This window comes from Propithecus coquereli, unplaced genomic scaffold (genome assembly GCF_000956105.1).
Source record: "Propithecus coquereli isolate 6110/MARCELLA unplaced genomic scaffold, Pcoq_1.0 Scaffold748, whole genome shotgun sequence".
NCBI classification, from domain to species: domain Eukaryota; kingdom Metazoa; phylum Chordata; class Mammalia; order Primates; family Indriidae; genus Propithecus; species Propithecus coquereli.
Window position 1 is genome coordinate 242,740 of NW_012153596.1, and position 16,830 is coordinate 259,569.

The 16,830-nt window shown below is 62.4% G+C and overlaps 1 protein-coding gene across 1 annotated transcript; it reads left to right on the forward strand.

Moving 5' to 3' along the window:
- The first annotated feature begins 1,904 nt into the window (after nucleotides 1-1,904).
- On the forward strand, nucleotides 1,905-15,199 carry BGN (biglycan). Its single transcript, XM_012662043.1, has 8 exons — nucleotides 1,905-2,067; nucleotides 10,730-10,981; nucleotides 11,315-11,427; nucleotides 11,945-12,158; nucleotides 12,714-12,824; nucleotides 12,968-13,061; nucleotides 13,176-13,314; nucleotides 14,447-15,199. The coding sequence occupies exons 2-8, from the start codon at nucleotides 10,741-10,743 to the stop codon at nucleotides 14,642-14,644; spliced, it is 1,110 nt and encodes a 369-aa protein (XP_012517497.1). The 5' UTR covers nucleotides 1,905-2,067; nucleotides 10,730-10,740; the 3' UTR covers nucleotides 14,645-15,199.
- The last annotated feature ends 1,631 nt before the right edge of the window (nucleotides 15,200-16,830 follow it).

Sequence of the window (16,830 nt, forward strand, 5' to 3'; positions counted from 1 at the left end):
CTGGGAGCGGCCCCCAAATTAGAGGGCCAGAATGAGTGACTCAGTGGGCCCTGGGCTGGGCGAGCAGTTATGGCTTATTGCAGACTGCAAACCACAGACACAAGAACCTTCCAGGCCCAAGAACCGTATTTACAGAAGTATTGCCCCAGAAGCAGCTCCTGACTACAGCCAAGAGCTCCAAGGTGCATAATGTGTCCCCATACACCCTGCAGGAAGGTGCCTGGCTGAGACCTGAGGGTGAGGTCTGTGCTCCCACAGCCACCACACCCTCTGCACCTTGCCTATGCTCTTCCTTCCAGCGGCGATGTCCCTCTTCCCTACCGGCCCGCTCCAGGTCACCTCCTCTGGATAGCCTTCCTGAGCCTCTGGCACTGTGCGAGCCGTGGGGAGGCAAGAAACAAGAGCATCCCAGCACCCCTCATGTGCTCAGCACAGCCTCGGGAGCGCCCACTGCCTTGGGCCTTTCCCCAGCCAAGCCCATCCCCACCCGGACACCGGGCTCAGTCAGGGACACAGGCCTGCTCCTCTGGCAGTAGGCGTGCCTTACACACCTACTGCGTGTAAGGGTTTTTCCCTTTTCTAAAACAGCTTTGTTGAGATAGACTTCACACTGCAGATAATTTGTCCGTTTAACAAGTACAAGTCAATGATTTTTATTTAGTGTAGTCACCCGGACTGCCAGTCAGCCTGCACCGCCGGAGCCCCATCTCTACTGAGTATTCACCTGCTAATGGGCTGGCCTCTGGGTCCGAATCCAGGGGGGCAGCAGGAAGGGGTGGGGGCAGAGATGCAAAAACTTTTGAGCTTTTTCTCTCTATATGCAGTTTTCTCTCTCAGTCCCCAGTTCTCCTTTTGCAGACCTCAGTGTCGCTCCCTGCCTCGGTTCCTTACTCTGTCTAAACCTTCGCCTTTGTCTCTCGGGAGCTGCTCTTGCCAGGGGAGGAATGGGGCACCACTGGACAGGGAGGACATGTCAAGCTAAGGACCTGGGCCCTAGATGCAGGCAGAGCTGGACTCACTGGGGCCCTCAGGAAGCGGCCCGGCTGAGGCTCGGCTGACCCAGTCAGCCCCTGTAAATGACCAGCACAGGGCTGAGCCCAGAGGAAATGCCCACCCACAGAGCGGTTATCGCGTCCTAGGGGACTTGCATGGATTGAGCAAGAAGGATTACTCCCGGGTTCCTCTTGTCTGAATCAGCTTTCCCACTCGCCGCTTCTCCGGGGCCTCGGAGCAGGCAGGCTGGGGAGACCCCAGAGTCTGTGGAGCTGGGGCCCATCCTGCTACCACACAGACAAGACTGTTTCCTCTCTTTAAGGGAAGAAAGGCTGGGTGGGAGGGAGGGTGTGCACAGCGCCCAGGAGCCTAGATCAAGCCCTTCCAGAAACCCACAGCAGCTGCCTCTATGATCCCAGAGAAACCACCTCCTTGCTTAGGCCCTGGCAAGGCAGGTTCCAGGCGGGCTCCGGACAGAATCCCAGGGACCACTCACAGGCCTAGCAACCCAAGGCCACCTCCCCCTCATCTTCCTTCCATTTCTGCCCTGTCTCTTTCCTCTGCCTGGCGGGATGCCAGCAAGCACCTCAGTGTCCCCATCTGGGCAGTGGAAAGTTTGACTCTCAGAGGCTGTGCCTGCCCAGAGACGCCAAGGGTCCTTGTGGGAGTAAGTGTGAGTGTGTGTCCGTTTGCTCTGTGCCCGAGGCAGGGGTGGGGGCGGGGGAGGGGGTGCTAGCCCAGCCAGCCGTCTACAAGAAAATTGCTCCCTTTGAAGCTGCCAGGGGGGCAGGGAAGCCTGCCCCCTCCCTCCCGCCGCCACCGACCGCCCTCTCCGCCCCACCAGCCCCCTCCCTCCTTTCCTCTCTCCCTGCCCCCTCCCCCGTCCCCTCCCGCCGCCGGCCCGCCTGCCCAGCCTTTAGCCTCCCGCCGGCCCGCCTCCGACTCCCTCTCTCCACCAACTGCCCAGGAGTGAGCAGCTGCTTTCTGTCCGCCCGACGACAGACAGAAGCACAGACGGCCGCCATCCCAGCCTGCCAACTAGCCAGCCTGCGCCTGGCCTTTTCCCCTCCGCAGGTAGGGCCCCCGCACCAGCCCCACACCAGCCCCGCACTGTCCCAACTGTCCCCCCGCTGGCCTCAAGCTGCCCCCTTGGCAGCCAGGAGATGCCTCCCTCTCCCACCCCAGGACACCCTTCGTCACCACCCTGTGGCCCCCTGCCTCCTTGTCCTTTTTACCTGTCCCCCACCCTCCAGGCACCTTTCCCCCAGCCCTGCCTTCCCCTCTCCCCTCTGACCTTGCCCCAGCCCTGTCCATTTCTTGTCTCTCTGCTTCTCTCCTCGGGGTCCTTCCACTCAGCTGCCATCCCAGAACATCACTGGGTGGCTGGCACCCCAGTTTTGCCAACGGCTCTGTCCCATCACTGCAAGTCCCAAGCGCACCCTCCACTCCCGCCAGCCTCCCTCTGTCCAGGCGCCTCCTTGCTCTGGGGCTTGGCGCCTGGCCGGGTTGGGGAGCACCGCCGCCGCTGAGTGCCCGCTGAGCTCAGCCAGGAGCCCCCGCTGCCTGGGGCTAGTCTATGGCATGGGCTGAGGGACTTGGTTTCCCAGGCACGCCCCAGGCACCCTGCCCAGATGTTCCTCGCTCGCCCCCCGGCTAATGCCCTGCCTCTACTTGCTCCTGTGAGATGTTGGTGCACAGAGCCCTGGCTGCGGGGGCCATGAGTGTGGCTGACTGGGTACTCAGTCCTGTCTGTCCCCAGAACCCCTTGGACTGGGACTTGGAATGGGCAGGGGAGGGGGAGGAGAGAAAATCAGGCAACCATGCCATGTTCCCTGGGGCAGACCTGGCTTAGGGCCCCAGAAGGCTCTGCCAAGAGACCTAGGAGACGGAGTACTGAGGGTGTCTACTGAGTGCCCTGGGCTGGCTGCCTGCAAGCCTTCTGAGGGCAAGTGTGGCAGATCTCACTCAGGCCAGGGTGATTGTCCTCCAGCGGTGCTTGTAGTAGGCCTGCTCTCCTGTATCCTGGCCAGCCAGGCCACTCAGGTCATCCAGGGGCCTCCCACTCCTCTGCCCTTGCCCCTCCCTGGCCTGCCAGCTCTGTGCCTTGTAGCAGCTAATTGGGATGGAACAAGCTGAGATGAGGGGGCTTCCCTCGGGGCCAGAAATGTTCTCCGGGTCCTGTGTCCAGGGGTGCGGGTGAGCGCCTCCAATCGACGTGCGGCCGCCTGTGCCAGGCACACCCTGGGAGAACCAAGGGGCGGGCAGGGGCTCCTTCGTGTGGAGCGTGCCCATGTATGGCTACTGTGGGCCGGGGTGAGCGAGCCTTTGAGGGCAAGCCTGTGTGGGTGGATTGAAAGGAAGGCACAGGACTGCCTTCAAGCCACCAGGGCTGGGCGGGGGAAGCAGGCTCTGAGCCAGGGAGCAGAGAGGGCTCCTGTCGCAAGCTGGCCAGCTGTGACTGGCAGCCCTGGCCTCCCTGGGCCGCCTGCCTACCTCCAAGCCCCAGGGACCCAGGTTGGGTATTGCTCCCCCGCTGCCTCTGCATAGGTGACGGGTCTGAGGCCGGGCTCTTTCTCAGCGGTTCTGCACTGGCTCATTTTAGGGGCGCAGAGAGTTGGGGTGCCAGCCCCTGACCATCATGCGGGGCGACGTATGAGCATTAGCCAAACCTCCCCCCAGTCCCTCCAGCAGCCCGCTGCTGTTGCAGGATCACGCATGGGGAAGGATAGAAGGAAAGGTGATATCCTCAAGGCAAGGAGGAGTTTCCTTTCTTTACCAACATTCCGTAATCACTCAAACAAGGCCACAGAGGAAGGATTTGTAATGAGCTCACACTTAACAGGTTGCACCTGGAGCCTTCTGAACGGGCTTCTGATTCCTTGGCGCCCTGTGCAGGGTGGGTGGTGATGGGAACACTCCCAGTCTCCCCTACTTCCCAGGTCCCCCACTGTCCCTCCTCCACCCCTTGGAGACAGCACAGCACAGGACTGTCCCAAGAGTCACTTGTCCATGGAGGCACAGGATTCCCAGCACACTCCCCACCCTCGGGCATCGTCCCAGCCCTGGGGCCTCCGACGCCCACCTTGCTCACCCCCTGACACCCCTGATTGTCAGAAAGGGCTTCTCATGCCCACCGCAACCCCCTCCAACTCCTCCTCATTGATTACCCCAGGGCAGGTGAGCTCAGTCCCTGCCCTGAGCTGTCCGCTCCCCCAGCTTCCAGGCTGCCCACTGAGCCCGACAGCTCTAGTAGCCCCACTGGTGGGAAGGGGACACACTAGCCAGGGGCCTTGCTCACCCGAGGGGCTGGGGGCTGATGGCGGCTCTCCCCGGCACCCTGCATGGGCCGTGGGCTGTGGGCCATGGGGTGCGGGTGGGCAGTGGCTCCCTCCTAAGGCAGGCCGGAGTGGGGTCCTGCTGGCTCTGTCCCCACCCTGCTGGCTGGGGCCTGGGGAAGTCTAGTTCCCCCCTTCCTGTTCTCTTCTGCTCAGACACTGGGCTGGGGGAGAACAGGGAGCCACACCTTGGCCATCCACAGAGCCCTTTCTGCAAATTTTAGCGGGACTGGCGGATGTGGGGTGGTGCATGAAGAGGGGGGCTGCCCTGGGAGGGGTGGCTCAATCCTGCTCCTAGCCTGAGGCCCACTGAGCCTAACTGGATGGCAGGACCCATGGCCAGACCCTCTTCCAGTCTTCCAGAAAGAACCAGCTTCCCAGTGTCCCCTAGGGAAAGCATGGGGCTCACTGGGCCACCTCCTCTGGAGGGTGGGGGCTGTGTATCATGTCCCCTCACCTTCTGGGCCAGCAGGTCCCTTCCCCCACCTGGACCCACAGCTAGAGGGGCCCTCCCAGGCCTCCTTCATGACCTCTGGGCCCCAGGCTCCTGGAAACCACCCCAGCACCCCCACCACTGTTTGCCTTCTTCTCCCACCCCTCATTGCTCTGAGTCTGGGCAGCCTGGAGTGGTGTGGCCATGGAGGGGGGCCACCAGCCCCAGCTCTTCCAAATGCTGCAAAACAGCCCCTGCTTCCCACCTGCTCAGCTCCAACTGTAGCCTGCAGAGCATGGCCAGCTCTCTGCTCACCGGCAGGCCAGCATCACTGACATTGCCAGGCCCAGTGAAGGTGCCTTCCCCTCCCTGTGGTTTGGGGACCTGGGGGCTGTAGCCAGCCTTCTTGCACAGAGCCCTCCAAGTCCGCTGCATCTTAAACCCACGCTCAACAGAAACACTGGCCTGGGCTGAGCTTGAGGGACCCAGCCTGGACTGTATGGGACCCTTGAACTTGCCCCTGCTTCCCCATGGGCTGCTAGGTATCCCCCACCCGTTTGGTCTCTGGGGGTCAGAAGGCCAAGGAGAACAGAGCCGGCAGAGGTCTAGGTGGCCACGGGATTAGGGATTTTGTGAACAGAAGTGAGACTCGAAGGAGGGCCGTCTTGTCCCTGGAGATAGGGGAGGTCTGGGAGGCCAGTGCAACGTTTGTCCTCTAGCAGACTGAGCCCCTGCTTGGCCTGCAAGGAGACACACCCCCACGGGAGCCCGGTGGCCAGCAGATGAACAGGCCAGATCCCAGCCCAGCCAGAGCCCCGGCAGAGGGAGGGGACCGGTGCAGGGGTGGGGCTGCTGGAGACTCAGAGCCTCTCCCCCTGATACCTGGCTGTTGTCTTGCCGTGGCTGGGCTGGACAAGGGAAGGAGGCAGGCAGGGCCCCAGGCTCTGATGGCCAGGCTGGAAACATCTCCTTTGGGGTAATGAAGTGTTCAGAGGTGGCAGCTCCCTGGCCCAGCCAAGATGATGGCTTTTCCAAAAGACTTCCCTGCAGACAGAGGCAGAGGCAAGAGGGTCGGGGCTGGTTTAGTGGGTGTACTGGGGCTGAGGAGCTTCTGGCTGCATGGGCAGTGGGAGCTATTGATGGTGATAGCCAGAGAGAAGTGCCATATTTCCAGCTAGGGTGAGGGAGCTGCCAAGGAGTCTTCTCCCATACCCCCGGGGACTGGTTGAGCCCCCTGCACAACCCAGGCAGTGTGAGACATTGCAGCTTTGGGGCTTGCAGCAATGTCTGCAATGGCAGAGGGTGGGTCTAGATGCACGGGCAGCTCTACCATTCACCCCTCTGCGGCCTTGGGCAAGCATTGTGGGCAGTCTCTGAGCCTCAGTTTACTCCTTCATCAAGTTGTAAAAGTGCGGCTTCCTTCTTACTGTCAATGAGCGCAGGCTGGGGCTAGGTAAAGAAATCACTTGAGTCCCCTGCCCTACCCCTGGTAGGTGACAGCACCTCCTTCTTTCTCACAGTTTCTAGCACATGGCAAGTAGGAGCCCGGGATTTCTCCAGTGAGGAGGGAGGGGGAGGGAGGGCATGCAGCCCAGGTGTGGAGGGTCCAGGAAACCCAGGGCTCCCAGCTGACCAGGATCATCTGCTGCCCGACTCCTTTCCAGAGGTTTTCTGGCGGGGTAGGGGCAGGGGTGAATGCACCCAGCCACCTCACCAGCTCCCTGGTGCCAGCCCTTTGCAGCCTCTGACACTCACGTCAGGTCTAGTCTGTCCTCAAAGTGCAGGACCCAGATCTGTGGTCAGGGCCGCAGCAGGAAGGAGATGTCCTGGCTGGCTGTGCTTAGGCAGCGGCTGCTCTTGCAGCCTGAATGGCAGGCCGGGGCAGTGCCGGGGGCTCAGAGTGCAGCTGGGGTGCAGATGGAGCAGTGCTTAGGGTGCATCCCTCCCCACTCCAGCCCCTAGCCCCGCAGGCAGCCACCCCCACATCCATACACACACACACACACACGCACACATGGGCTTCAGCAGAGCCATGGAAGGCACTCATCCCCTCTCTCCAGGTGACACCCAAGTGCAGGCTAGAGCCACTGGGGACAGGTGGGCTGGGGCCTGGGAGGGCACCATGGAGCAGGCTGGGTGTCAGCCAAGACATGAGCGCCTGCCTGCTGGTTGAAGCTGGACCCAGAGGACTTTGGTGGCCAGAGCGGAGGGAGGAAGGGTGCAGTCCCAGGGGCCCTGCAGGCTGCTTGTGTCAGAGTTCAGGTCGGGTAGCTTGGTGGGGCCAGATTCCCTGGCTGAGGCCGCAGAGACAGAGCCTGGTGTCCACTACTTGGCAGCCACGAGCCACACATCTGCAGGCGAGCTCCCGGGGCCTGCCAGACCTCAAGTCCTGCTCCTGCCACCCTTGGCCTGGCCTGAATGCCTGGCACGGCCCCTCCGTGTTCTCAGAGGCTGCCAACGCGTCTTGTTTGGCAGAGACCTGGAGCAATCCTGCGCAGAGGACTGCACTGGCTTTCAGAAAGGCAGACAAGGAGGGCCCTATTGGGATGGCAGCAATGACTCCAGGAAGCCCAGCCTCTTCCCTTGCTCACACCTGCGGTCACCGGGCCCAAGGCTTGCCACCATTACCGCTTCTTTCCTTTGCTCTGGGGAGGTGGCATCCAGGGAGCTCACAGCACACTTTGATGGGGCTAGAAGCCCTCCCTGAAGTCCTTGGGGACACACCCATGGAGGCCAGTGAAGGGAAACTGAGGCCCCGGCGGTGGTGGGGAGATGGGTTCCACGGGAGGGCCCTGCTGTGGCCCTTACGCATCCATCCGCAGGGTACTCCTGCTTCCCGGGCTGCGGCCCTGCCTGCCTCCTCAGAGAGAGAGCATGAGTGTGTGCACGTGTACATGCATTGGTGGGGGGCGTATCTGTGGCAACCTCCCCAACCACCACCAGCAGACCCGGGCGCTCCTCCCCCCGGCTGTCTGCATTGCCCACCCTCAAGCCAGCTAGTCCCAGAGACCCCCAGGAGCCCTTGTGGCTGAGGAGCACAGTTGGAAGCTCAGGGCCTGAAGCTGCCAGAGCCAGGTTCCAAGTCTCAGGCTGAGTGACTTGGGGAAGTCAGTTCCTCTCTCTAGGCCTCAGTTTTCTCATCCATAAAATGGGGGTCCTAATGTGCTGGCCACAGGGGAGCCTTCTTCCTCTGGCTCCCTCTGGCTCTGTGGGCTCAGCGTCTGGCCTACCCCTTCCCCTGCAGAGTTCTGGGTGCTGAGTTTTGTGCCAGTTCTCTGAGGGGAAATGAGGGCTGTGCCGGGAAGCCTGCCCAGCGCAACCCCCGCCCGCCAGCCTGCCCACTGCTTGGGCCCAGCCATGAGCCATGGAAAACCAGCCAAACCTTGTCCTTCTGCCTCTGTCACAGGGCCCTGGTGTGTGGGCCTCCAAGCCCGCAGCCTCTCCCCTTTCAGGGTGAGCCTGAGCTGGAACCAAGCAGGGAGGGCTGGCCTTGCCCCCAGCCCCTCTCCCAAACTTACGACTGTGCTGGGCACAGCTGCTCTGAACTGGAGCACTTCCTCTAGAGCCCCGTCTCCCCAAGACTGGTCCCATGGACCCACCTGGGACCCCACTGGCCAGTCTGGCCCTGGCCTGCCCTCTCAGGGTCCTCCCCCTGGTGGACGGTCCTCCCCAACAGGCTGCCCGCCTTCCCAGAAGTGCCCTCGGGGAAGCCTTGGCTTCTGAGGGTCTGGGAGCAGTGTGCAGGTAGGTGGTCCTCTGTGCTTCCAGCCCTCCTCAGCCCCAAGCAGGCCTCTCCCCACAGCCTCCACTGTGCCTGGCCAGAGCACACCCCACCGCCTTTGTCCAGGTGAGCTGTGAGCCCCAAGGCCTTCCAGGGCTCGGCTGGGCGTTCCAGCCCTGGCTCACGCCCCCTGTGAGGTAGCCGCATTGGCAGGGGCGTCAGGCAGGGAGGAGGCAGGGGAGTCTCCTCCCTCTCTCCCATTCCATCTTGCTCCCTGCCTTCTTCATCCCCGTCCTGTTCTCGCCCTCTCCTCCTCCCCTCAGCCCTCCGGTCTCCAGTGGGACCTGGGCAAGGGCCCTGTGTGGTGGCAGCAGATACAGGAGGCCCTGGCCTGTCCTGTCCTGTCCTGGTGGTTGCAAACTGAGGGGAAGAGAAGGGAGAAGCCGTGCAGGTAGGCAAGCTCAGGTCCTTCTACCTACTCTGGGGCCAAGATCCTCTGGGGACTCTCCTGGGTGCTTCTGGGCCAGCCTAGGGCTGGCAGGCCCTGGAATGTGATCTTGGGGTCTTGAGGCTTGAAGGAATGAGGGAGGCTGGGTGCTGCCCGGCACCAAGTCCAGCTCTCCTGGCGAGAGGGAAGCAGCTAAGCTGCCGGCTCTGACCCCATCTTGCTGCGCGGCCTGGGGCCATGGGCTGTGGGGCCTGCGGGGGGTTCGGGCGGCTGCAGAGAGGCCTCTCCACTCCTTGCCAACAGCAGCTGCAGCTCCAGCCTCACCACAGGTCCCTCTGCCCACGGGCACAGGTGTGGGCCAGGGCAGGCCACAAAAGCCTCTCAGGAGATGTGTGTGCGTGGATGCCTCCCCAGGATGCCCAAGGGACCCCACAGGGGTGGCAGGAGAGGCCTCCACCTCGACCTTCTCCTGGGATTGATGGGAATCAGAGGGGCAGTGGTTGTGCCCAGACCCAACTAGGCCTGGAGGTGGCCCCAGGCCCCTCGCCTGCTGGTGGCAAGGACTCGAAAGCAGCAGCTTCCGGTGGCCAGCCCAGACCCCTGGTAAACTGGGCCTGCCTGGGAAGCAGCAGGCTTCCAAGCTGCTTGGGGGTGCTGGCCTGGGGTTCGGAGCCCTCGGCACCCCAGGCCTCCTTACACCTATTGCAGCCAGTGGTTGGGCTCAGGAGGCTCACCTAAGTGGGGGGCCTCCTCGGGGTGGGGCTGGTTTGGGTCTGCAAGAGCCCCTGGTGCCAGCTGGGCTCCCTGTCCACAGATGCACCTGGGGCAGCTCAGAGAGCCAAGCCTGGGAGGCAAGCAGGGCAGGCATGTTTATTCCCATTTAACAGATAAGCAAATGAGGCTGGGACAAAACCTGGGCCTTTGCCGGGGAATCAGGGTAAATGAGGAGGTAGGAGGGGCTGGAGGGGGCTGTGTCTGAGGAGGAGGGAACAGGCGCGTGTGGGTGCAGGGGGCAGGCTTGGGCAGGGCATCTCAGCCTGGGGGGCCTCCAGACAAGCCTGACCCTGCCCTGCCACCCTGGCAGCAGTCTGCTCCCCTTGGGGGGCTGTCTGGGGGCCGAGGCCATGGGCAGGAAGGAAGGGCTCTGTGGGCCAGGCAGGGGGAGCAGTGGGCCCTCTGGTCAGAGCCGCCTTGGCCGATTTTGCCCACAGCCTCGAAGGACACCTCTCTTTCTCCAGACTGCTGCCCCTGCCTCGGCCTCCAGACCTTCTCAGAGGAATGTGGGCACAGGGGAAGGGGGACAGGCAGGGAAGGAAATGACTCATGGTCGCCTAACTCAGCTAACTTCGCATCGCCCTGAGCCTAGAGCTCTCAGGAGGGGCTGGCCAAGGAGGCCGCAGTGATCTCCAAAGTGAATGCTTCAAAGCCTGGGGCCAAGTACCGGGTCCCCCCTCTGCCTCCTCCTCGACCTCAGTGACCCCCACCCCAAGGCAGGCCAGTTCCGTGGCACGGGGGCTACAGACCTGCTACTTGGGAAGACATCTCCTTGCCCAGCAAAGCAAGTCCTGCCCTGGGGAGGGAGGGGAGGGGAGCAGGATGAGGTGCCCCCGGCCAGCAGCACACTCCCATCCTGCCCCGGCTTCCCACCCTGTGGTTGGGCTGTCCCTGGTGAGGGATGGGGACACAGGGCCAGCACCCGCACAGAGCACCAGCCCCTTGGTGTTGGGAAGATGGGTGGGAACATGTCCAGAGGGTGGGAGCTAATGCTGACGGCAGGCCTCCCTTGCCCCGACTCCCAGGCACAGCCACCATGCGGCCACTGTGGCTCCTCGCGTCTCTGCTGGCCCTGAGCCAAGCCCTGCCCTTTGAGCAGAAGGGTTTCTGGGACTTCACCCTGGACGATGGGCTGCTCATGATGAATGACGAGGAGGCTTCGGGCGCTGACACGACCTCAGGCATCCCAGACCTGGACTCCCTCACGCCCACCTTCAGCTCCATGTGTCCTTTCGGCTGTCACTGCCACCTGCGGGTTGTTCAGTGCTCTGACCTGGGTCAGTCCCTGGCAGTAGGGGGGAGGTGTACAGGGAGAACTCCTCCTCAGGGGGACACGTGACTGTCCTGTGGATGGGGAGATGGGGAGAGCCCCCGCAGGCTTGGGGATTGTGATGTGAGGGTGTGGGGTGTCCAGCGGTCAGGCTGCCAGCGAGCGAGGAGCAGCAGAGCCTCCGTCTACAAGCTCTGGAGCTTGCACCCATTTGTAGTTGAGTCCCTGTGTCTGTATCGGTGTCCCTATGTGTGTGTGTGTCCCTGGCCCTCCATACCAACAGGGCTAGCAGGCTGGGTGGCCCCATGCTCATGTTGGGGACTGTGGTGCCGGCCCCCAGGTCTGAAGTCTGTGCCCAAAGAGATCTCGCCTGACACCACGCTGCTGGACCTGCAGAACAACGACATCACTGAACTCCGCAAGGATGACTTCAAAGGCCTCCAGCACCTCTACGTAAGTGCCAGCCTCTCCTGCGTAAAGGGCCCTTTCTGAGGAGCTGGGAGGAGTCAACAGGTCTACAGCTGGGGCTATGAGCCAGATGGGTGTGTTTGCACATATGCGTGGGGCATGAAGGCGGCCTGCGACCCATGGAGTTCTGAGAAAAGTCTGGAGCCAGCCGTGGCAGGAGCTCCCGGGGTCATGGCTCACTAGCGTGTGTGTGAGCGACCGTAGGTGCAGGACAGCATTATTCAGCTTGGTTCCCTTTTCATCATGTTGGTTCCTCCCAGTGACACAGGAGAACAGATTTCACTGTGGCCAGTGTGCACATGGGGAAACTGAGGCATGGAGAAGTGACAGGCTGCACTAGGCAGCAGCAGCGTTGCTGGGGCTCTCTGCCCTGTGCTCCCTGAAAGCACAGACTGCCCTCGAGGCCCAGCTGCTCGGACATGTCTGGCACCATCAGTAGCAAGCTCATGCGAGCAGGGGTGGGGAAATAGCACCTTCACCTCTGTCACCTGACCTGCCTCAGGCCCTCGTCCTGGTGAACAACAAGATCTCCAAGATCCACGAGAAGGCCTTCAGCCCCCTGCGGAAACTGCAGAAGCTCTACATCTCCAAGAACAACCTGGTAGAGATCCCTCCCAGCCTGCCCGGCTCCCTGGTGGAGCTGCGCATCCACGACAACCGCATCCGCAAGGTGCCCAAGGGCGTATTCAGTGGGCTCCGCAGCATGAACTGCATTGGTGAGTGCAGCCCCGGCCCTGTGACAGTCCCCACCCTGGTGGCTGGCAGAAAGGAGTCAGGGAGACTGAGCCATCCAGTACAGCCATGGAGGAGCCTGGTGGGCCTCCTGGAACATTCTGGAGACTTGTCTTGGGGCATGGAGAAGGGAGACCAGTTCGAGAGTCTTTTGAAACAGTCAAAAGAAAGTTGGACGTGTTTCTGAGCAAACCCTCTGCTGCAGGGACCGCTATGGCCAAAGGGGGCATGACAGAGGGCTGGGCCTGGTCGGGGTGGGGTCGGTGTTCGGGTAGCCAGCTGGAGACTGCCAGCGCTAGCCAGTGGGGCCGGGGTGGCCTCAGAGAGCCCAATCATCACTTCTAGCACTCCTTGCCCCCCCTTCTGCCTCCCACTGTCCCCAGAGGCCAATCCCAGGCCCAGTGCCCTTGGGGCCAGCAGTCTTGAACAGCTAGGAGTTTGCAATTAGCCCGATTTACAGGGAGGAGATGGGGGAGCTGACAGGCCTGGGGGTGTGCAGGCAGCCACTGGCTCCAGGGCTGAGGGGGCCTGTCTCCTAGAGATGGGCGGGAACCCCCTGGAGAACAGTGGCTTTGAACCTGGAGCCTTTGACGGCCTGAAGCTCAACTACCTGCGCATCTCAGAGGCCAAGCTTACCGGCATCCCCAAAGGTAGGAAGGCCGCCTTCCTTCCCGCCCTACCTCGCCTCTTAAGACCAGGGATGGGCAGAGCCTACTTGGGGAAGGACTCGGTAGCCCCCTCCTGCCACCTGGGGTAACTGCATTCACCTCGGTGCACCCCTTTGTCCTGGCAGACCTCCCCGAGACCCTGAATGAGCTCCATCTGGACCACAACAAGATCCAGGCTATCGAGCTGGAGGACCTGCTCCGCTACTCCAAGCTGTACAGGTGGGGCCGGGGCATGAGGGGGCGCCAGAGTCCCCTCAGTGCTGTGCACCCTGGGGCCGGACCACTGCCCTTGTCCCCTCCAGCCTCTGAGTGATGTCATTTGCTCATTTGCAGGCTGGGCCTGGGCCACAACCAGATCCGGATGATTGAGAATGGTAGCCTGAGTTTCCTACCCACCCTGCGGGAGCTGCACTTGGACAACAACAAGCTATCCAGGGTGCCCGCTGGGCTCCCAGACCTCAAGCTCCTGCAGGTGAGGGCCACAGTGGGGCAGCCTCGGGCGCCAGGTGCCCTACGCCTGGGCTGGGGAGAGCGTGTCTCCGGGCTCTTTCTCTCCTCATCCGGAAGGAGCAGGCCTAGCACTCCCTCCATCTGTGCTGAGCAGGAGGAGAGCAGGGACTCCAGGGTGGACACTGAGGAGGGTGGTGAGAGGTGGCCTGAGGGTCTCTGAGGTGGGGCAGACACCAGAGGGCTCAGGGAACAGTCTGGGCATGAGAGTGCGCAGATCTGTGCCAAGACACGGACAGCCCAAGGCAGGAAGTGGGCTGAAAAGGAGGTGCAGGGCCTTGCCTGGGTTCTCTCAGCGGCCCCCATCCCGGGGGCTGCCAGCCACATGGGTGAACTTGGCAGGAGCACCCCGCCCTCACCCGCTCTCTGGCCAGTGCCCTGCCTGGCGTGCCCATGTTGGGGGCCAGCCCAGCCCCGGCGACGGCCTTCTAGCGCCCTCTAGCGCCCGGCGTTCTCTCAGCCATTGCTGGGCTCCAACTCCTGCAACAAGTGCCTCGCTGGCCCCTCTCTGCCCCTGCTCAAGACAGTGGCTTCAGGGAGTTGGGGAGTGAGTGCCCCTGAGGAAGGGAAGTGCACCCCAAAGGCTCTTTCTCCTCTCATGCACTGAAGCTCTCTAGAGTGAAAGAGTGCTCTCCTGGGGGCAGGCCTGGAGCCCAGGGAACCCAGACGGAGGACCAGGGGCCCTCTGTGAGCCCACGATGCCATCTTTCCTGCATAGACATCATGTCGGCATCAGTGTTTGCTTGCTACAGCCTCACTCCAGCAAACACACTTGCACCCCAGCCCCTACCCCCACATGGCCCCACCCGAGACCTTCATCCTGGTCCCAGACCACACATCAATGCCTTAGTCCTGGCCAACACCCACCCAACAAACATGCCCATGCCACGGTGTGCTCCCCCTGTCGGTGGAGGCACCATAATGCAATGACTCCCAAGAGGCCAAGAACCCAGTGTGGAGGGGGCCCGGCCCCTCCTGGCTCTGCCCTTTGTCTGGCCTGCAACCAGAGGCGCCCACCCCAGCTGGAATAGGCTGGGGAGGGCAGTCTGAGGTGACTGGGCTCTGACCAAGCCTTGGCCACGCCCCTCTTCCCCCAGGTGGTCTACCTGCATTCCAACAACATCACCAAAGTGGGCGTCAATGACTTCTGCCCCGTGGGCTTTGGGGTGAAGCGGGCCTACTACAACGGCATCAGCCTCTTCAACAACCCTGTGCCGTACTGGGAGGTGCAGCCAGCCACCTTCCGCTGCGTCACCGACCGCCTGGCCATCCAGTTTGGCAACTACAAAAAGTAGAGGCAGCTGCAGCCACCATGGTGGCCTCGGTGGGGGTTTCTGGGGAGTACAGCCAGATGTCCTGAAGGGGGGAAAGCAAGAAAGCAAAGCCCGTGCCCAGCTGCATCCAACCTAGCCCCCCACCTTTGGTCCCTGACCCCAACTTGCCACCCACCACGGTCTCTCCCTAGCTCCCAAGTGCCCAAGTAGGCACAAGACCCAGCCCCTGCCACATACCCCTCGGCTTTAGAGCTGCCCCTGCCACCCCCCATGGCCACTCAGAGGCACCCTATGAAGCTTTCTTCTTATCCGCTAAAAAGTCCAGTTGTCCGAGCTCCAGTCCTAGGAAAGTGACCCTGCCGTCTGCGGGGCGGGAGGGCTCGCAGGAACGAAGACAGTGGATTCTGCCAAGGCCGGGCTTTCCTCTTCCTCACTCACTTCTGGCTTTCCAGCCCCCCTCAGTCCTGCTCCCCCCGAACACCCATGCCCCCACTCAGCCACCTTGTTCTACTGGCCCTTGGGGACCAGTTCTCTCTCTCTCTCTTTCTCTGTCTCTCTCTGCCCCCACCCGCCCCATCTCCGTGTCTGTCTGTCTGTCTCTCTCCCTCTCTGTGTCTGTCTTATGCTTCCTCAGGTCTTTCTCCCTTCTGGGCTTGGTGACCTGTCCCCTCCACCTTTCTGGACCTGACTTCAGGTCTCTCTGTCTCTAGCTCCCACTGTGCACACACACACATACACACACACCCTGACCCTCTGCCTTGGGCTGGGTCCGCTTTCTGTCTCACTGGCCTCTGGCCAGCCCCTGCCCAAGCAAGCCCGGGGCAGCTGCCTTCCTAGCCTGCCCTGCCCAGGCCTTGTCCCCAAGCCCGGACGGCCCTGGAGGAGGCCCAGCCCCCTGCCCCACTATTGAGGGGGGAGCCTTAGGCCTGTTAGACCCTGGGACTTCCTGCCCCCAGGAGAGGCCCAGCACCCCACCAGAGTCCCACGCACCCCCATGATGGCTGGCCTCCCCCATCCTTTGCCTTCTGGTCCCTACTGTGGTGGGGAGTGTGGGTGGTCACACCCAGTGCAAGGAGGGGCTGCTTCTGAGGTCAACCGTTGTCTTTCAATTAAAGAAACACTGTGCAATATGGCTGTCTCCCAGGCTCTCCAGGCCCTCTGAGCCCTTGGGCTTCCTCTTGGTGGCTTTCCCTGCCCTCAGGTCCAGGGCTGGACAAGGAGGCCTCATGACAAGGCTGGCCCCTTCCCCCTCCCTTCTAGGCATTCCTGTTGCCCCAGCTGTCCTTAGACTGGGCTCCAGAAGCAGACCAGGCCTGAGGTGGCATCTGCCCTTCCAGAATGGAGTGTTTGCCAAGAACACGCCGGCTGCAGAGCACCAGGCTAGACGCCCTCCTGCCAGGAGGGCAGCCTGGAAATCTAGGCGGGGCCCTGCCTGTGCATCTCGGTGGAGTTCGGGGGCTCAGAACAATGCTACTGCCGACACCCAGGGGCCCCGTGGGGTCCGGGCAGTGTGCTGTCTGTGCCCACCTGTGCTGGGCTGGCCTTGGCTCCCCATACAGCCCCCAGCAGGTCACTGTGTGCCGGGAAAGCCAAGCTCAGGTTGCAGTGCGCTGGCACTGGCTCCCGAGAGAGGAGCCAGGTCAGGGCTAGGGAAGCCTGCTCACTGGGGACATGGGTCTGCCCCAGAAAGGGCAGTGTGGAGGGGGACAGTCCTCATAGCAATGCTCCCTGGAGGCTCATCTAGCAGGCTGAGGTGGCCACAGGCTAGAGCCAGGCTGCTCTTCCCTTCCTCCTGTAGGAGGGGCCTCTGGCGCAGGAGGTGGGAGCTGGGGCTTCCCTGGGCAGCCGCAAGCTACCAACAAAAATAGAGCAGGCGGGCCCGCTGTGAGTGACAGCCCAGGAGAGCCGAAGCCCAGAGGCCATGCATGTCGACTCCTCACACACAACCATGCCCTTACGCCTGGCCTGGCTCTGGGGCACCCGGTGTCCCCAGGTTTCTCCTTTTTGGGATGGGAGGTGCCGCTCTGCGTGGTTGCCCAGTGATAGAATGTCACCCGGCGGCATCATAGCACTATTCTGGGGCATGTGCTCCATGGCCCAGCACTCTCTGCTGAGCTGGGCAGGCACAAGGCAAGGGCACTGGCCAGGGGCCAGGAGTCAGGGACTCGATCAAGTCCCCTTGCTGGCCGGGAGGAAGGGTGGCCAGC